This window comes from Triticum aestivum, chromosome 2A (genome assembly GCF_018294505.1).
Source record: "Triticum aestivum cultivar Chinese Spring chromosome 2A, IWGSC CS RefSeq v2.1, whole genome shotgun sequence".
In the NCBI taxonomy this organism is placed as follows: Eukaryota; Viridiplantae; Streptophyta; class Magnoliopsida; order Poales; family Poaceae; genus Triticum; species Triticum aestivum.
In genome coordinates, this window is record NC_057797.1 from 463698057 (window position 1) to 463713066 (window position 15010).

Genomic DNA, 15010 nt, shown 5'->3' on the forward strand with positions numbered 1-15010 from the left:
TATCTTGATACATTGGGCATCACTCATGAGTTCTCAGCTCCGTACACGCCGCAGCAGAATGGCATCGTGGAACGCAAGAACAGAACACTCATTGAGATGGCTCGGACGATGCTCAATGAATACAAGACACTAAGAAAGTTCTGGCCTGAAGCTATTGATACTGCATGCCATGTCATCAACCGTGTTTATCTTCACAAGCTTCTGAAGAAAACATCCTATGAACTCCTCACTAGTAAGAAGCCAAATGTCAGTTACTTCAGAGTATTTGGTGCTAGGTGCTGGATCAAGGATCCACATCACACTTCAAAATTTGCACCGAAAGCACATGAAGGTTTTATGCTTGGTTACGGAAAGGATTCGCACTCCTACAGAGTCTTCAACCTCTTTCACTATAAAGTGGTTGAAACTGTGGATGTGTGGTTCGATGAGACTAACGGCTCGCAAAGAGAGCACCTGCCAAATGTGCTAGATGAAATTCCACCCAGTGAATCCATCAAGCTTATGGGAACTGGAGAAATCATACCGTCTGAAGTACAGCCTGAAGAGGAACTTATCATTTCTGCACCTAATCAACCTGAAGACAATGCTCAGCCTGAAGACAATCCTTCAAACGATGACAATGATCAGCAAGAGCAAAATCTTCGTCCAGTTCATCCTCCTGTTGCAAATGAAGTACAAATTGAGAAGATAATTGATAGCATCAATGCACCTGGTCCACTCACTCGTTCAAGGGCAACACAACTAGCAAATTTCTGTGGGCACTTTGTATTCGTCTCAATATCTGAACCCAAGAAAGTTGATGAAGCCTTCATGGAACCTGAATGGATTCAAGCTATGCAAGAAGAGCTTCAACAGTTCGAGCTGAATAATGTATGGGAACTGGTCAAGCGTCCTGATCCTCGTAAACACAATATCATAGGCACTAAATGGATATATCGCAACAAGCAAGATGAGCATGGTCAAGTTGTCAGAAACAAGGCTCGTCTCGTTGCTCAAGGATACACTCAAGTTGAAGGAATTGACTTCGATGAAACATTTGCTCCTGTGGCTAGGCTTGAAGCTATACACATACTGCTAGCCTATGCAAATCATCATAACATCCTTCTGTATCAAATGGATGTGAAGAGTGCCTTTCTCAATGGCAAGATTGAAGAAGAAGTGTATGTTGCACAACCGCCTGGTTTTGAAGATCCAAAACATCCTGACATGGTTTACAAGCTCAACAAGGCACTGTATGGCCTCAAACAAGCCCCTCGTGCTTGGTATGACACACTCAAAGACTTCCTGAAGAGCAAAGGCTTCAAACCTGGTTCCCTGGATCCCACACTCTTCACGAAGACATATGATGGTGAACTGTTTGTGTGCCAAATATATGTGGATGACATTATCTTCGGCTGCACTAATCAGAAATACAGTGATGAGTTTGGACACATGATGCAAGAGCAATATCAGATGTCCATGATGGGTGAGCTGAAGTTCTTCCTTGGTCTTCAAATACGGCAGCAACGCAACGACATCTTCATATCTCAAGAGAAATACCTCAAAGATTGCCTGAAGAAGTTTGGAATGCAAGACTGCAAAGGTTATACGATGCCAATGCCAACCAAAAGTCATCTGGGTCCTGACGACAATGGTAAAGAGTTCGATCAAAAGGTATACCGCTCCATGATTGGTTCTTTGCTTTATTTATGTGCATCTAGGACAGATATCATGCTTAGTGTTTGCATGTGTGCCCGATTCCAAGCGGCACCAAAGGAATCGCATCACTTAGCTGTGAAGCGAATTCTTCGATATTTGGCTAACACCCCAACACTAGGATTATGGTATCCAAAGGGCTCAGAGTTTGATCTAGTTGGATTCTCGGATGCTGATTATGCTGGTGACAAGGTGGATCGCAAGTATACATCAGGCACATGTCACTTTCTGGGACGATCACTTGTGTGTTGGTCTTCAAAGAAGCAGAATTGTGTATCTCTCTCCACTGCTGAATCTGAATACATTGCTGCTGGATCTTGCTGCGCTCAGCTTCTATGGATGAAGCAAACACTCAAAGACTATGGCATTCATCTGAAGCAAGTGCCACTCTACTGCGACAATGAAAGCGCCATCAAGATTGACAACAACCATATTCAGCACTCGAAGACAAAGCACATTCAGATCTGTCATAACTTTCTCAGAGATCATGTTATGAAGGAAGATATTGATATCATTCACGTCAACACTGAAGAGCAACTGGCAGATATCTTCACAAAGCCCTTGGATGAGAAAAGGTTTTGCAAGTTGCGGTGTGAGCTAAATATCTTGGAATCCTCAAATGTCATGTGATCATGCACACATCCTAACACTTATGCATGTTGATGACTTAGATGTGCAACACACGAAGTAATGTATATCTTCAACTAATGAAGACTTACACTCTAAGTGTGAATACATTAACGCGGAATTTGACTTCAGAGCGCCACGATAATTGTGCGCCGTGTCTTGGTCTAATACTTCCTATACGGTGGGTAACGCCACCACCAAACTTTTGTTTGGAATATTTTCTGTTGGCATTACATTTGCAAAGTCTTCGCATTTTGTTTGTCTTCAATATTAACATGACTTCATGTTTATCTTCACTATATTGATTTGGTCTTATTCGGATATATTCACATATTTGTGTTCTGTCCTCTACAACATTCACTTATAGCTATGTCTTCTCGTTTGAATCTTTTGAACTAAGTGAATGTGATCGGACCCTAACCTTTCTATGCTCCTATCTCAAATCTATCTATCCAAATCACATGCATTCTATTGAAACTGTCGAATGTCTTCGCTGCGTCCTTGTCAGCAGAAGATACAGAGACAAACATTAAATCTGTTTTAAATGCTCAATCCTTTTTGCCTGAACCCCGGAGAAGCGGGAACGACCACCCGACAATCCAGGCATGCGTGGGAACGTGGAACAACCTCCAATGTGTTGCATGATCGCCATGTGTCCTTCAGATGTGAACCGCTAGGGGCACCTGCGTAATAACGTTGGGTCGTCCCTGTCCTTATAAATACACGCCACACCCCAGTCATTATCTCTTCTTCCACTTCTCTCTCTCTCTCGCACAAACCCTAGCGCCACCACTAGCCCTCGACGACGCCGGCGACGAAGCGCTTAGCTGTCGTGACCTCACCGACGCCGTCCTCACGCCGGCCGCGGACATCGTCTTCTCTGCCATCACCGTAGGTGTCCTCCATCGCCAAGTTAGGGCATGGAAGATCGAACTGCTCGGCCTCATCTCCTACTCCGTCTAGCAGTTCCTCGAGTGGTAAATAAAAACTCTTTTTACAGTCCTTTTTGATCCAATAGATTCATCCTTTTCAACCACAAGTGGTTTCTGTCCCTATAAAGTTGGATCTATCCTATTCTGCATCTCATAACATCCCTAGTATGTTCACTTATGCTTCACAAAGTAGTTAGATTCCTCACTTGTACTTATTCGTGGATTCGTACAAATCTGGAACCAACTCTCTACATATGAGTGAATGTCTTCGCACTATGAGGTCAATGTCTTCTAAACTGATTTATCTTCAAAATCTTCTGAGAATGCATATGACTTCTTCCCCTTCCCTCGCATCTCTAATGTTGTCACATGTACATGTCCGTGGGAGAATCCCTTGGTTCTCATAGTCTGCATTCATTTGTAGAGTTCTTACAGCATCACATCAATTCTCCCGAAACTAGTTCTTGTCTAACCAGCAGAAGGAAACCTTTGCATATTCTGAAGCCTTTCGGTCTGAACTTCATGGCAACAGAAAAATCAGTTAGAAAGGGCGGCAGACAGCACCGTGAAAACACTGCTAAGGACCTGCCACCGGATCTCTATGAGTTATACAAGTTAGATCCAGAAGAGACCTACAAGAACCGAATCCAATGGATTCGAAGACACTGGGCAGAGGAATGGTTCAAGTATAGATTTGTCACTGACGAATATGCTGAAAAGAATGCCATCAAGGGCCCCTGGGGAGATATTATATACAAAGGTCTTCAGCCCAAGTCGAAGTCCGAAGCTATTGCTCAAGGCTTCTACCCCTACATGATTCGTGGACCTCAACCTGCTAATGCCGACCCATCTTCTCTATTATGATGCCTGCTCCCGGACCTCAATTTGACTATCATGTGGAGCACAGGTCTCAGGTCCAGAAGCCAAAGCCTAGGCTGCCAAGGTTTCTAGGTACTGCAACTTCACCAGGATCTTTCAATGCCAATGGCTTCATAGCACACAACACCTTCTTTGATAGTGCCAAGAACCCCTACTCCAAGCCAAGAATTTCATCTGATCGATTCTGGAGCTACCATCAGCGCAATTACTATTCCTGTGTACTCTATGATCAAGGGCGCATCTTTCCCCATATGTGTCTCGATAGTGAAGCCATTGCTGGACTGCCCTTCTTGGAAGAGGCACTTGACTGTTTCCGTGATGCTGGTCTTCTGAACTTTGTGACTGCCAAAGAACATTGGAATGAAGAGCTTCTGCTACAATTTTATGCTACCCTCCACATTCGCGGCTACAACAGGGATCCGAAGACTTGGATCCTCGAGTGGATGACAGGTGATGTGCACCATGAAGCTAAAGCCCAAGACATCATTGAGCTTACTACCCTGCCCACTCCTGGTGAACACTATGAACCAGGTTGTCAGCTACACCAGAATGCATTGGAAAGCATCTTCCAGAAGCCAGAGCCAAATATGAGCCAAATGCTGAGCATGATGAAGCCACTGCCACAAGACGCCGACTATCCTAAGGAGTTCTTTGTTGAAGACCTAGAGTATCTGCCCCGCACTATCTATCATATTATCAGGCGAACTCTCTGGCCGGTCAAAGGACATTCTCCTACAGCGAAGCTTGAAGGAGCCATGAAGACATTAGTTTTCTATATCTTCAATGGCATCAGCTTCAATGCTCAAGACTTCTTCATCAGGCAATTGGCTGCATCTGGCTCCGATATCTTCGGTCTGAAATTCTATGCTCCATGGGTAATGCGCCTCATCAAGCTTCACTCTGCTATCAACTATCAGCCGTCTGCGCGCAATCACCTTATATTCTTGCCAGAGGTTGATCTATCTGTCGAAGCCATTTACCCAGAGCCTGGAAAGGAGCCAATTTATCTTCACAATGTCGATCATCAAAGCTTCACCCAACCCATTGAAGGAGTTCAGGCCGTTTCTCGTGTTTATCCCTTGGCTGGCAATACACGTGCCCCTTGCACCCAAACTGAAGCCACTGCAAGTACCATCGCCCAAAGGCCTTGGAAGCAATCTCGTGTTCTCAATGACCGAGAGCTTCTCATCGCACTACATCAGAAACAGGATAAGCATCATGATTGGCTTAAGCGTCAGATGCAAAGCCTCTTGGTGGACGTAAATCGCATTCAAAATCTTGCCACCAAGAATGCCTTTGTTACACATGAAACCTGTCGGAGGTCTTGGAAGAGTTTGACGTTACTCAGTGCTGAAGCTGATCTTCAAGACGATGGCTTCACAGAGAGATTCAAGTTTGACTCAACTCCTCCGAGGAATGCTCACTTGCGTCGAACTCCCTCACTTGAAGACTCTGACTATTCATCCTCAGCTGCAACAGTTAATGCCAGAGTCATAGATGATCAAGATGATGCTACCTCACCTCCTCCAACTTCGGCGTGTATCGACACTGCACCAAGTTCGTCTACACCACCGAACCTCAACGACGACCCTGCTTCATCGCCTACTCCACATGGGAACGAGTAGCGCGCTCTATGTCTTCAAACCTTTTTGGTCATTACTGACAAAAGGGGAAGAAGCATATGAGTTGATAGTCTTCAAGCGGGTCCATATGGGTGGTTGCTATACTTTTGCTACATTTGCCAAGTGCTTACAACTCTCGCTTTTGATACATTTGGTTCGTTTTGAGTTGTAACACTTAAACTTGATGGTCATCTGCTACCTTTTCGACACCTATGCGATGCGATGATAAATTTCGCATGTGCGACGATAAATTCCACACGAAGTCATTTTGTAGATGTCCATTTTTCTTTATGCATGTCATTATCTCCGCAAGTTCAACCTGCCATGTACATTTGCATTCAAAATCAAATACTTATATGCACATCTTAAGGGGGAGCATTTCTGGTACTTACGAAGACAACACCTAAATCCTATACAATTTCACATACTCTTATCCCCGTTGAAAACTTCAACCAGTTTGTCATCAATCACCAAAAAGGGGGAGATTGTAAGTGCATCTAGTGCCACCCCTAGTTGGTTTTGGAGTACTGACGACAAACCTGGTTGAGGGACTAATGTGTTTGTGAGAATTGCAGGATAACACAGGTAGTAGTCCCTCATTGATTCGATTTACCTACCGGAGATGACCCCTAAAAATGTATGAAGACATTAAAGACAAAGGTGGTATGTGAAGATATTCACATTAAAGACTATGACAAGAGAAGACATCGCGTGAAGACTATGGAGCGCGAAGACTTAGTTGTTTCGTTGTTTCCTTTTCTTCTTTGTTGAGTCGTAGGAACCACCGCACTGTTAAGTGGGGTCCTAGTGAACAAAGTCAGAGTGACTGAAGTGATGCTTAACCACAATCCTATGTCTTCAAGCGAAGACAATGAGAGCAAATCTTATCCAGAGCTGGATGAGTCAGCTTTACTTGTAGCCCAAGTAAAGTTGTCGCGTGTGTTTGAAATCTGACCGTTGGAACACGTGTTAGTTCCTTAGTGACCCAAGGTCATTTCTGACAAATCAGGTCGGGTTTCCTAGTGGCTATAAATAGCCCACCCTCTACACCATAAATTGGTCGCTGCTCGAAGTTAGTGCACGACTTTTGTTGTTTGAGATCAACCCACCTCGAAGCCTTTGAGAGAGAAATCCTTGTGAGGACAAAGCCCTAAACACCCAGAGCCAAAGAGTGTTAGGCATCACTGAAGTCTTTCTGTCTGTGTGATCTGAAGACTTGTTACACTTGAGGACTGTGAATCCTCCAGCCGGTTAGGCGTCGCGTTCTGAGCATCCAAGAGTCATTGTGGATCGCCGGTGAATGAAGTCTGTGAAGGTTTGGAAGTCTACCTTGAAGACTTACCAGAGTGATTGGGCGAGGACTGGGTGTCCTTAGCTCAAGGGGAATAAGGTGAAGACACGGTCTTCTGAGTTAAATCTCAGCCTCTCTAACCAGACGTACAGTTGTCACAGCAACTAGAACTGGTCCAACAAATCATTGTCTTCAACAAGCCACTAGTTCTATCCTTCCCATCCTTTTATTTACAATTGGTCCTTGTGAAGTCATTGCCTGTTTGCATTGTCCATTTGTCTTCACTGTGTGACTGTTTGTTCAGTTTGGTTTCATACTATCTTCCATCCTGACCCGTACTGCCTAGCTGCTATTAGTCTTCATGCTCTCACTTCATTGAATACTTGACTATGACTTGTCTAGTGTAGTCTACCTTCCGCTGCGTGGTTATAGGTTCATTTCCATCGTTTGTCTTCGAAACTCCCATGTTTGGAAGACTTTCATAAAAATCGCCTATTCACCCCCCCCTCTAGTCGATAACTAGCACTTTCATTCTCTCAAACCAGAGAGAAGTTCAAACTGATAACAACCGGAAGTTTAGTACTACATGGTGTGTATTTCATATAAGAAAAATACAATAAAGTGAAATGGAGTGAAGTTCAAATAGACATGCCCAAGAAGTTCAACTACTTTACGTAGTGCAAAAAACAACACGTCAAAAACAGAGTGAGGTTCAAACAAACATGCCCGATAAGTTCAACTACTTCACGTAGTGCGTTGCCATTCGCAATGAAGGCAGAAATCATGATCTCGTCATTTCTCTAATTTACTTCAAAATGATAGGAATATCATTTGTGTAAATTCAAGTCCTTGGTCGGAGAAAGTTAAAAAAATATTGTGAGACAGGTTTGTACAAAAAGAATATCATTTGTGTAACACTGATGAAATGGATGAGAAAATTACAAACGAAAATACGCCATAGAAGTTCAACGTGAAAACAACACGAAGTTCGACTACTATAGTGAATGAATTTGAGATGAAAAACTTTTAAAATTGTCATGAATATGAAAAAATGATCAATACGGGAAAGTTGTGTGTTTACAGCAGCTTTCCATCGGTATATCACTTGCTCAATTCCGGCGAGTGGATGGAGAGCTACAAGCAGTAGATGGAGATCTACGAGCAAAAAAAGCACGTGAAAAACAGAGTGAAGTTCAAGTAGACATGTCGAGAAGTTCAGGTTTAAGAATCTGTTTTGCGATAAAGGCAGAACGAATGAACCCGCCATTTTCAAAATTACTTGAAAACGGCTAGGAATCATAGGAAACCATCAACATGAAAAAGTTTCGCATTTTCCTTAGCTTTTCAACGGTATATTATTTGCCCCATTTCGATAAAGTTTGTAGAAATTACAACGAAAATACGTTTTTAGCCTTTTTAAAATTGACTTAAAACAGTAAGGAATTGGAAGAAACAATATATACCAAAAAGTTTTGCATTTCCTCAACCTTTCCAACACCGTATCATTTGCTGCATTCGAACGTACGGTTAAAAAATAGATCGAAAATACGAACTCGGTGGAACTTGTACCGTTTTCTAGATTGCTCTTAAACCGTTCAAAATTAGAAAAACTTTCTACATGAAAAAGTAGCGCATTTTCATAAGCTTTCCAACGCATATCATTTGCCTCAATTGGATTAGTCGTTTAGAAATGACATCAAAAATACGAACTCGGCTGTTCGGTTTGCGATATTTTACGATTTTCCAAATTACTCTTTAACCGTAGGGAATTAGAGAAAACTTTCAACATGTGGAAGGAGCGGTTTTGCAGCAGCTTTTGAACGACATATTATTTGCCTCATTTTGATAAACGGTTTAGAAATGCGATCGAAAATACGATTCACGTTTTTTGTATGAAGAAAAAACAGTTTTCAAAATTGCTCTTAAACTCTTACATTTTGCCAAAAATTGAACTTGGGTTATGATACTAGTGTCCATAGCTTTCCAACGGTATATTGCAAGCCCCATTTGGGCAATGTTGGTGGAAGTTGAACCTAGCACTAGGAGAAGTTCAGGTCGAACAACTCAAGCAGTGAAATTGCAAAAAATGCAATTTCATCACGACCTGAGAGCAAAATCCGCCAATGAGCGAGATTCCTACTTAAAACCGGTATTTAGTTGCTAAAAGACGTTTCTAGATTACACTAACATCATATAGAACACGACTAACAAGAATAATTCGCGGGGGAAGCCACGGTTGCGAAGATAGCCCGAAGGTCGGGTTTGTACAGAGGGAAGTTCACGCGCGTTACTCAGGCAGTTCAGGTTGTGATCAGAATATTATTCTGATCCCGTGATCAGAATAGTGTTTTTGTGTGTGTGTTGTTATGTATGCAATCCCATCGCACAACACACATGTCTTATTAGCAACAATCGTCTGCGTTATTACCGGTCTTCGCACACATTTCTGATTACACACCTGTTTGCCGCATATCACACACATCTTGTTATATTGAACCGTTTATGTTCTCTTGTCTCAATGCAAACAGTTTATCCGAGTGAACTGCATGCCGTATATCGCACCGACCTTGATCTGGCTGATTCTTTTGTCTTGCCTAATCACAAACGGTTTATTCGAGTGAATCGTATGCTGTATATCGCACGCACCTTCATCTGGATGCCCGTTGCTTTTGTTCTTCCTCATCGCAAACAGTTAGTTGAACTGAACCGTATGCCATGCATCGCACACGCAACTAAAATCTGAATCGTGTTTGATGCATCCTTCATCGCAAATGTTTTGCACCTTTTTTGACGGTTTTTACACCATCGTTTGGGATTATTGCATCGCACACAGTTTCGTCGAAGGGTCCCTGATCGTAGTGTCGCGTTCGTAGCATCCTGCAGTAGTGCTTGATGACTTCTGGGATAGTGAAAAGGACTGGCATGGAAAATTATTGATGAGCTCAGTTTACAAGATGGTTGTTAAGACAAAGATACAAAGGGAGAATTGGTTGTAAAATGTTGAAGGCCCCTCTGACACAGGAGCTGATAAGTCATCGACGTCCTTGTGGAACATTAGAGTGCCTTCAAAACTGGAAAACTTCTTGTGGAGATTGGTCAGGACTCGCTACAATCCGCTGACGTTTTGCACCATCGTAACATGTCCACAACATGTGGGCGTTCTTTATGTGCACCTGAGGACAATTGGATGCATGCCTTGATCGAGTATGAGAGGTGTGGTGTGTCTGGTCACTCTCATCTAAAGATATGGTGGAACATATGTGTGCTAACCAAGAGATGAATGCAAAATAGTGGTTGTCTATGATGCATGAGACTCTTACACATGTGGAGTTTACAATTTTGGTGGTGACAATGTGGGTGATTTGGTGAGCCAGGAGAAAGGCTATTCATGAGGACATATTCCAAAGTCCCTTGTCAACCCAGTTTTTTCATTTCATCATTCACTGTTGACATCCAAATTTTGGCGAAACTTATACGGGGTTCGAGTCGAAGCGCAATAGTTAAACCTTCTTCATGGTTAGGTATACCAGTGGAACACATGAAAATTAACACAGATGCTTCTGTCATTAGGAACGAATGTTATGGAGTAGTGGCTGTTGTGTGACGAGACTATGGGGTAGTTCCTGGGTGCGTCGTCCACCACCTTTCGAAATATTTCGAACACTGTTACACTTGAAGCTTTGGCACTTAGAGAGGCATTGGAGATTGCAGACAATCTTTATCTGCAAAAGATACGTGTGGCTTTAGATTGCAAGACAGTGGTGGACGATATTAAGCAGGGATCTTCAACGACACTTGGATCTATCATACATGAAAGAATAGAACATTCTACTACTTTACTGCTTGTAACATAGTTCATCAGTTTAGGAACTCGAATATCTAGGCTCAAAATCTCTCTAAGCATGCTTTATCACTTGGGTTTGCTCACCATGTGTGGTTGGATCTACTTGGTGATCTATTTTTGTATACCTGTAAACATTTTCATGAATAACACTTCGCAATAATGTCTCAAAAGAAGTTATCCAGTATACTAATCCAACGCTATTTAGCTTGACATATCCAAATTTCGGTTGAAGATTTGATATATTATAAAAACTCCCTGAAACTTTCAGTAAGCACTACATGTTTCTAGTAGTAAGCCCATTTGGACAACACTATGAGGAGATAATGGCTATTAAGCTAGACATATATCCAATTTTGTGTTCAAAATTTTATAGCTATGAAAAACATCCCCAAAACATCACTAAATACTACTCCCTCTGTAAACTAATATAAGATTTTTCACTTATTTGGACGATAATATTGGGAGTAATGGCTATTTTGCTAGACAATCCAAATTTTGATTCAAAATTTGATATTTAAAAAGAAAAATTTACATTTATGCCCCTAATTTGCACCCACTCTCATATTTACCCCTAACTTTTTGATGTGCTCAAATTTGCCCCTAAAATGCATTTCACGTCACGAGAATGGCCTTCCAACTATTCAAAGTTGCTTGATCGAAACTTTGAAAATCAATAGCAAATTCATATGAACTTAGGAGGATACAAATAAGATATCAAAATGTTCATAAAAATATCACCTATACACACATGTCATTTACGTTCATCACCTACAAGTGCTATTATTTGCATTCACCCTAAATAGTTTTTTTAATATTATAAACCCTAAAAAGCTTTAAAGAGTGCTTTGTCATGAACATAAATGACAAGTGCATATAGGTGATGTTTTTATGAACATTTTGATATCTTATTTTGCATTCTTCTGAGTGCATATGAATTTGTTATGAATTTTTAAAGTTTCGGTCAAACAACTTTGACCAGATGGAAGGGCATTCTTTCGATCTAAAGTGCTTTGTAGGGGCAAATTTGAGCACATAAAAAATTTAGGGGTAAATTTGAGTAGTGGGTTCGAGTTAGGGGCACAAATATAAATGTCCCTTTGAAAAAACTAGTAAATACTACATGTGTCCAGTAGTAATCTAGGAAATTTGAGCTTATCAGAGGTGTGCAGATTTAGGAGATAATAACTATTTTCTAAACAGATCAAAATTTTAGTTTATTATTTGATATTAATGAAGGGAGACAAAGCTACATGGGGTTTGCTGTAAAAAACATTTACTTTACTTACGGTTAACTTTGAGACCACCCCATTTTCTTCTTGGATTTGCCACTACCTATGAGCACCTCGAGATACTAAGTCCGTAAATTTTGAGTTTGACAAAGTTACCATACACACGTTGTAGTCTACGCTCGTATTGTCAATGCTGAAATAAATCCAAATAAAGGCGCGCACATGTGCCAAATTTAAGATACAAATTAAGTCGTACAAACATGCATAAGTCATATGTAAGTCCATCCCACTTAGAGGTTGATGTGAAAATTTATGTTCTCGGAACCATTTAAAAAATTCCTCACTATTAGTTGTAAAATGGACAAGTATTTAAAACTGAAACTAAGGTGTTATTTGTAGTTGGGCTTCAGGTCTGTTTTCTAAAGAATAATCAATGCAACACCATATTCCGAAATAAAAAGTGCAGGAAATGCTTTCTCATTTGATTTGTCTATGTGTGTATGACAGATGTGGGTATCTAATATGGGTTGCCTAGCTCACCAACTGTTGTTGGACAACTCGATCAAGCTAAGAGGCTTTGCTTGTGCTTATCTTCTTAAACCCCATCTTATTAATTGATAAGTTTATCAAGACGAGAAGAATAATGGTGTCTACCATTTGCTTTTCCCTAACCGGCCAACGTAACTGAATGATGCCTTCTCTAAGGCCCACTTCACATTTAATTTTGGTGACAATGATTGTGGTATGGTCCAAACATTGCGAATTTTTTGGATTTTCATTCATTCGAAATTTCCAACAAATATGCACAACCAGTTAAAGGCATCTCTAATACTCCCTCTGTTCATAAATATAAGTTGTTCTGGTTTTTCTGTGAATATAATCATGTTTTATTGTGTTTGTTCATTCATTTAAGTCCTTATGTAGTTCATATTAAAATAATTTAAAACATATTATATTTGTGAACGGAGGGTGTAGCTTGTAATTTACTTTGGTCATGAAAATGTACTCCCTCTTGTCGGGTGCATAAATCGGACTCCTAGGTGAGTAAGCACGCGTGTGTTCTGTTAGTGGTAGATAATCGCGCATGATTATCGTTGTAAGCCAAAAGATGTTAGAAAAGAAAAAGACACTGTACTACCAGCTCTTGTACCCATGATTGGCCGCAAAAATGCGCGGTCAGTTCTGTGCGCACCACACCGACTCTACATTTAAATACGGCCAAAGAGGAGTAAAGCAAAGACAGTGGGGCCACGAGAATTGCCCGATACCAAACCTCCCTTTATAAGTTGCAGCCCGAGTCTACCGTGACACGCGACGCTCGCTCTCCTCCAGCAGCGAAGCATTGTCATACACAAAAGCATCTACAGGTCCAGAGTGACAGAGAATGGGCAGATGCCTCTCTTTTCTACTCCTCCTGGGCGTCGCGCTTAAGGTCGCCGGCCCGGCCAACGGCGACATGTCGGCGGCGTTCGCCGGTACAGGGGCGGCGTACAGCATCGACGGCGCGGTGCGGCAGCTGATGTCGCCGCCGTTGATGAAGCTGGAGGACGGCGTGGACCCTGAGCTCAGTATCGACCTGGAGGTGCACCGCCGCGTCCTCGCCGGCATCAGCCCCGGTGCCCTGAGCCGCAACAGGCCCGCCTGCCCCGGCGCGTGCCCGGCTCCCGGAGGATCGTACACCAACCGGGGATGCCAGAAGAAGTACCAGTGCCGTGGCTGAATGGAGCAGCAGAGCACTCTGGCCGGCAACCTCCTGCACGCGTGCACGTTCGACCGGCGTAAATTTTCATTTCACATTTATATTTCGTTCCGCTATCTTGGAATAATGTGGCAGTCTTGTTGGAACAATTGTGACGTGATATCGATTGTTCTTGTTCACAGAACCATGGCGTCGATAATTTTGACTTTAGGCCATCTTCAACACACACCCGTCGTGGATACGGATGTAGGAGTCAGCCACCCAACACTACTTACATACATTAAAATACTATTTAAATAAATCAGAAGAATTTCATCAGATACGACAGATTTCATTAAAGTTCTGACATAAACCCTATACCGGGCGACCATCTTGTACGCGTGGCCACACAGCCGTCGCCGTTCGTGTCGTCGTCGTCCCTCCAACGGCGAAAGAGTACCAGAGGGCCGCGGCAGCCTTGTCCGATGGCTATTTGCTGCTCGTGAAGGAGCTACTCAGCCTCCTCCTGGGTAGTGTGGAGGACTGACCCGACCAATGCAAATGACGCTCGCGAAGCTCTGATGACGGGCTTGCCCCTGCCGACATTGGTGAAGGAGTCGCTATGCGCCCATTCCTCGTGGATCCTAGCAAGCTAGCTGTCAAAGGTGGTGGGGACACCGGCGGTCGTCTCTGCTGTCGCGATGAATCGGTCGAGCGCCCACGCGGTGGCGAGGTCTGAGTCATTGTGGACCTGCGTCGAACTTGGTGAACACCGACCGGCGGACGGTGTTGCGCCGGTTGTACCATGACTGCCGCCTCGCTGTGCTCCTCCTCGAAGACAACGTACCGCCGACCCCGCCACCTCTGAGCTAGTGGAGGATGGGGCCCCGCGCCTTCGTTGTCACGGTGGCATCTCCTCCTTGATGGGGCGGCGGTTGTAGCGGGGCGGCGACATGGGCCCATCGATGCGAGCGTACTGGTTGCATGCCGACGGTGACACTGGCTCATCCTTGACGTAGTGTCCGATCCCGACACCATGGTTGCACGGGGCAATGCCGACTCCTTGATGCGGCGCCCAATCAGGCCGTCGCCGCAGTTGCGCGCGCGTGGGTGGGGGGCTCCTCCTTCACCCGCTGGAGAGGGGGCGCCGGCTCCAGCTTCACGCGGTAGCACGGCAGGGACGGTGGCTCCTCCTTGACTCGTGTCAGCGGCA

General features: G+C 43.3%; 1 protein-coding gene across 1 annotated transcript; it reads left to right on the top strand.

Moving 5' to 3' along the window:
- The first annotated feature begins 13434 nt into the window (after window positions 1–13434).
- LOC123185408 (uncharacterized) lies at window positions 13435–14136 on the top strand. Its single transcript, XM_044597288.1, has one exon. The coding sequence runs from the start codon at window positions 13504–13506 to the stop codon at window positions 13837–13839; it is 336 nt and encodes a 111-aa protein (XP_044453223.1). The 5' UTR covers window positions 13435–13503; the 3' UTR covers window positions 13840–14136.
- The last annotated feature ends 874 nt before the right edge of the window (window positions 14137–15010 follow it).

Excerpts from the sequence above, each read along its gene's own strand:
- LOC123185408 (XM_044597288.1), top strand. The coding sequence starts at position 13,504 with ATGGGCAGATGCCTCTCTTTTCTACTCCTCCTGGGCGTCGCGCTTAAG.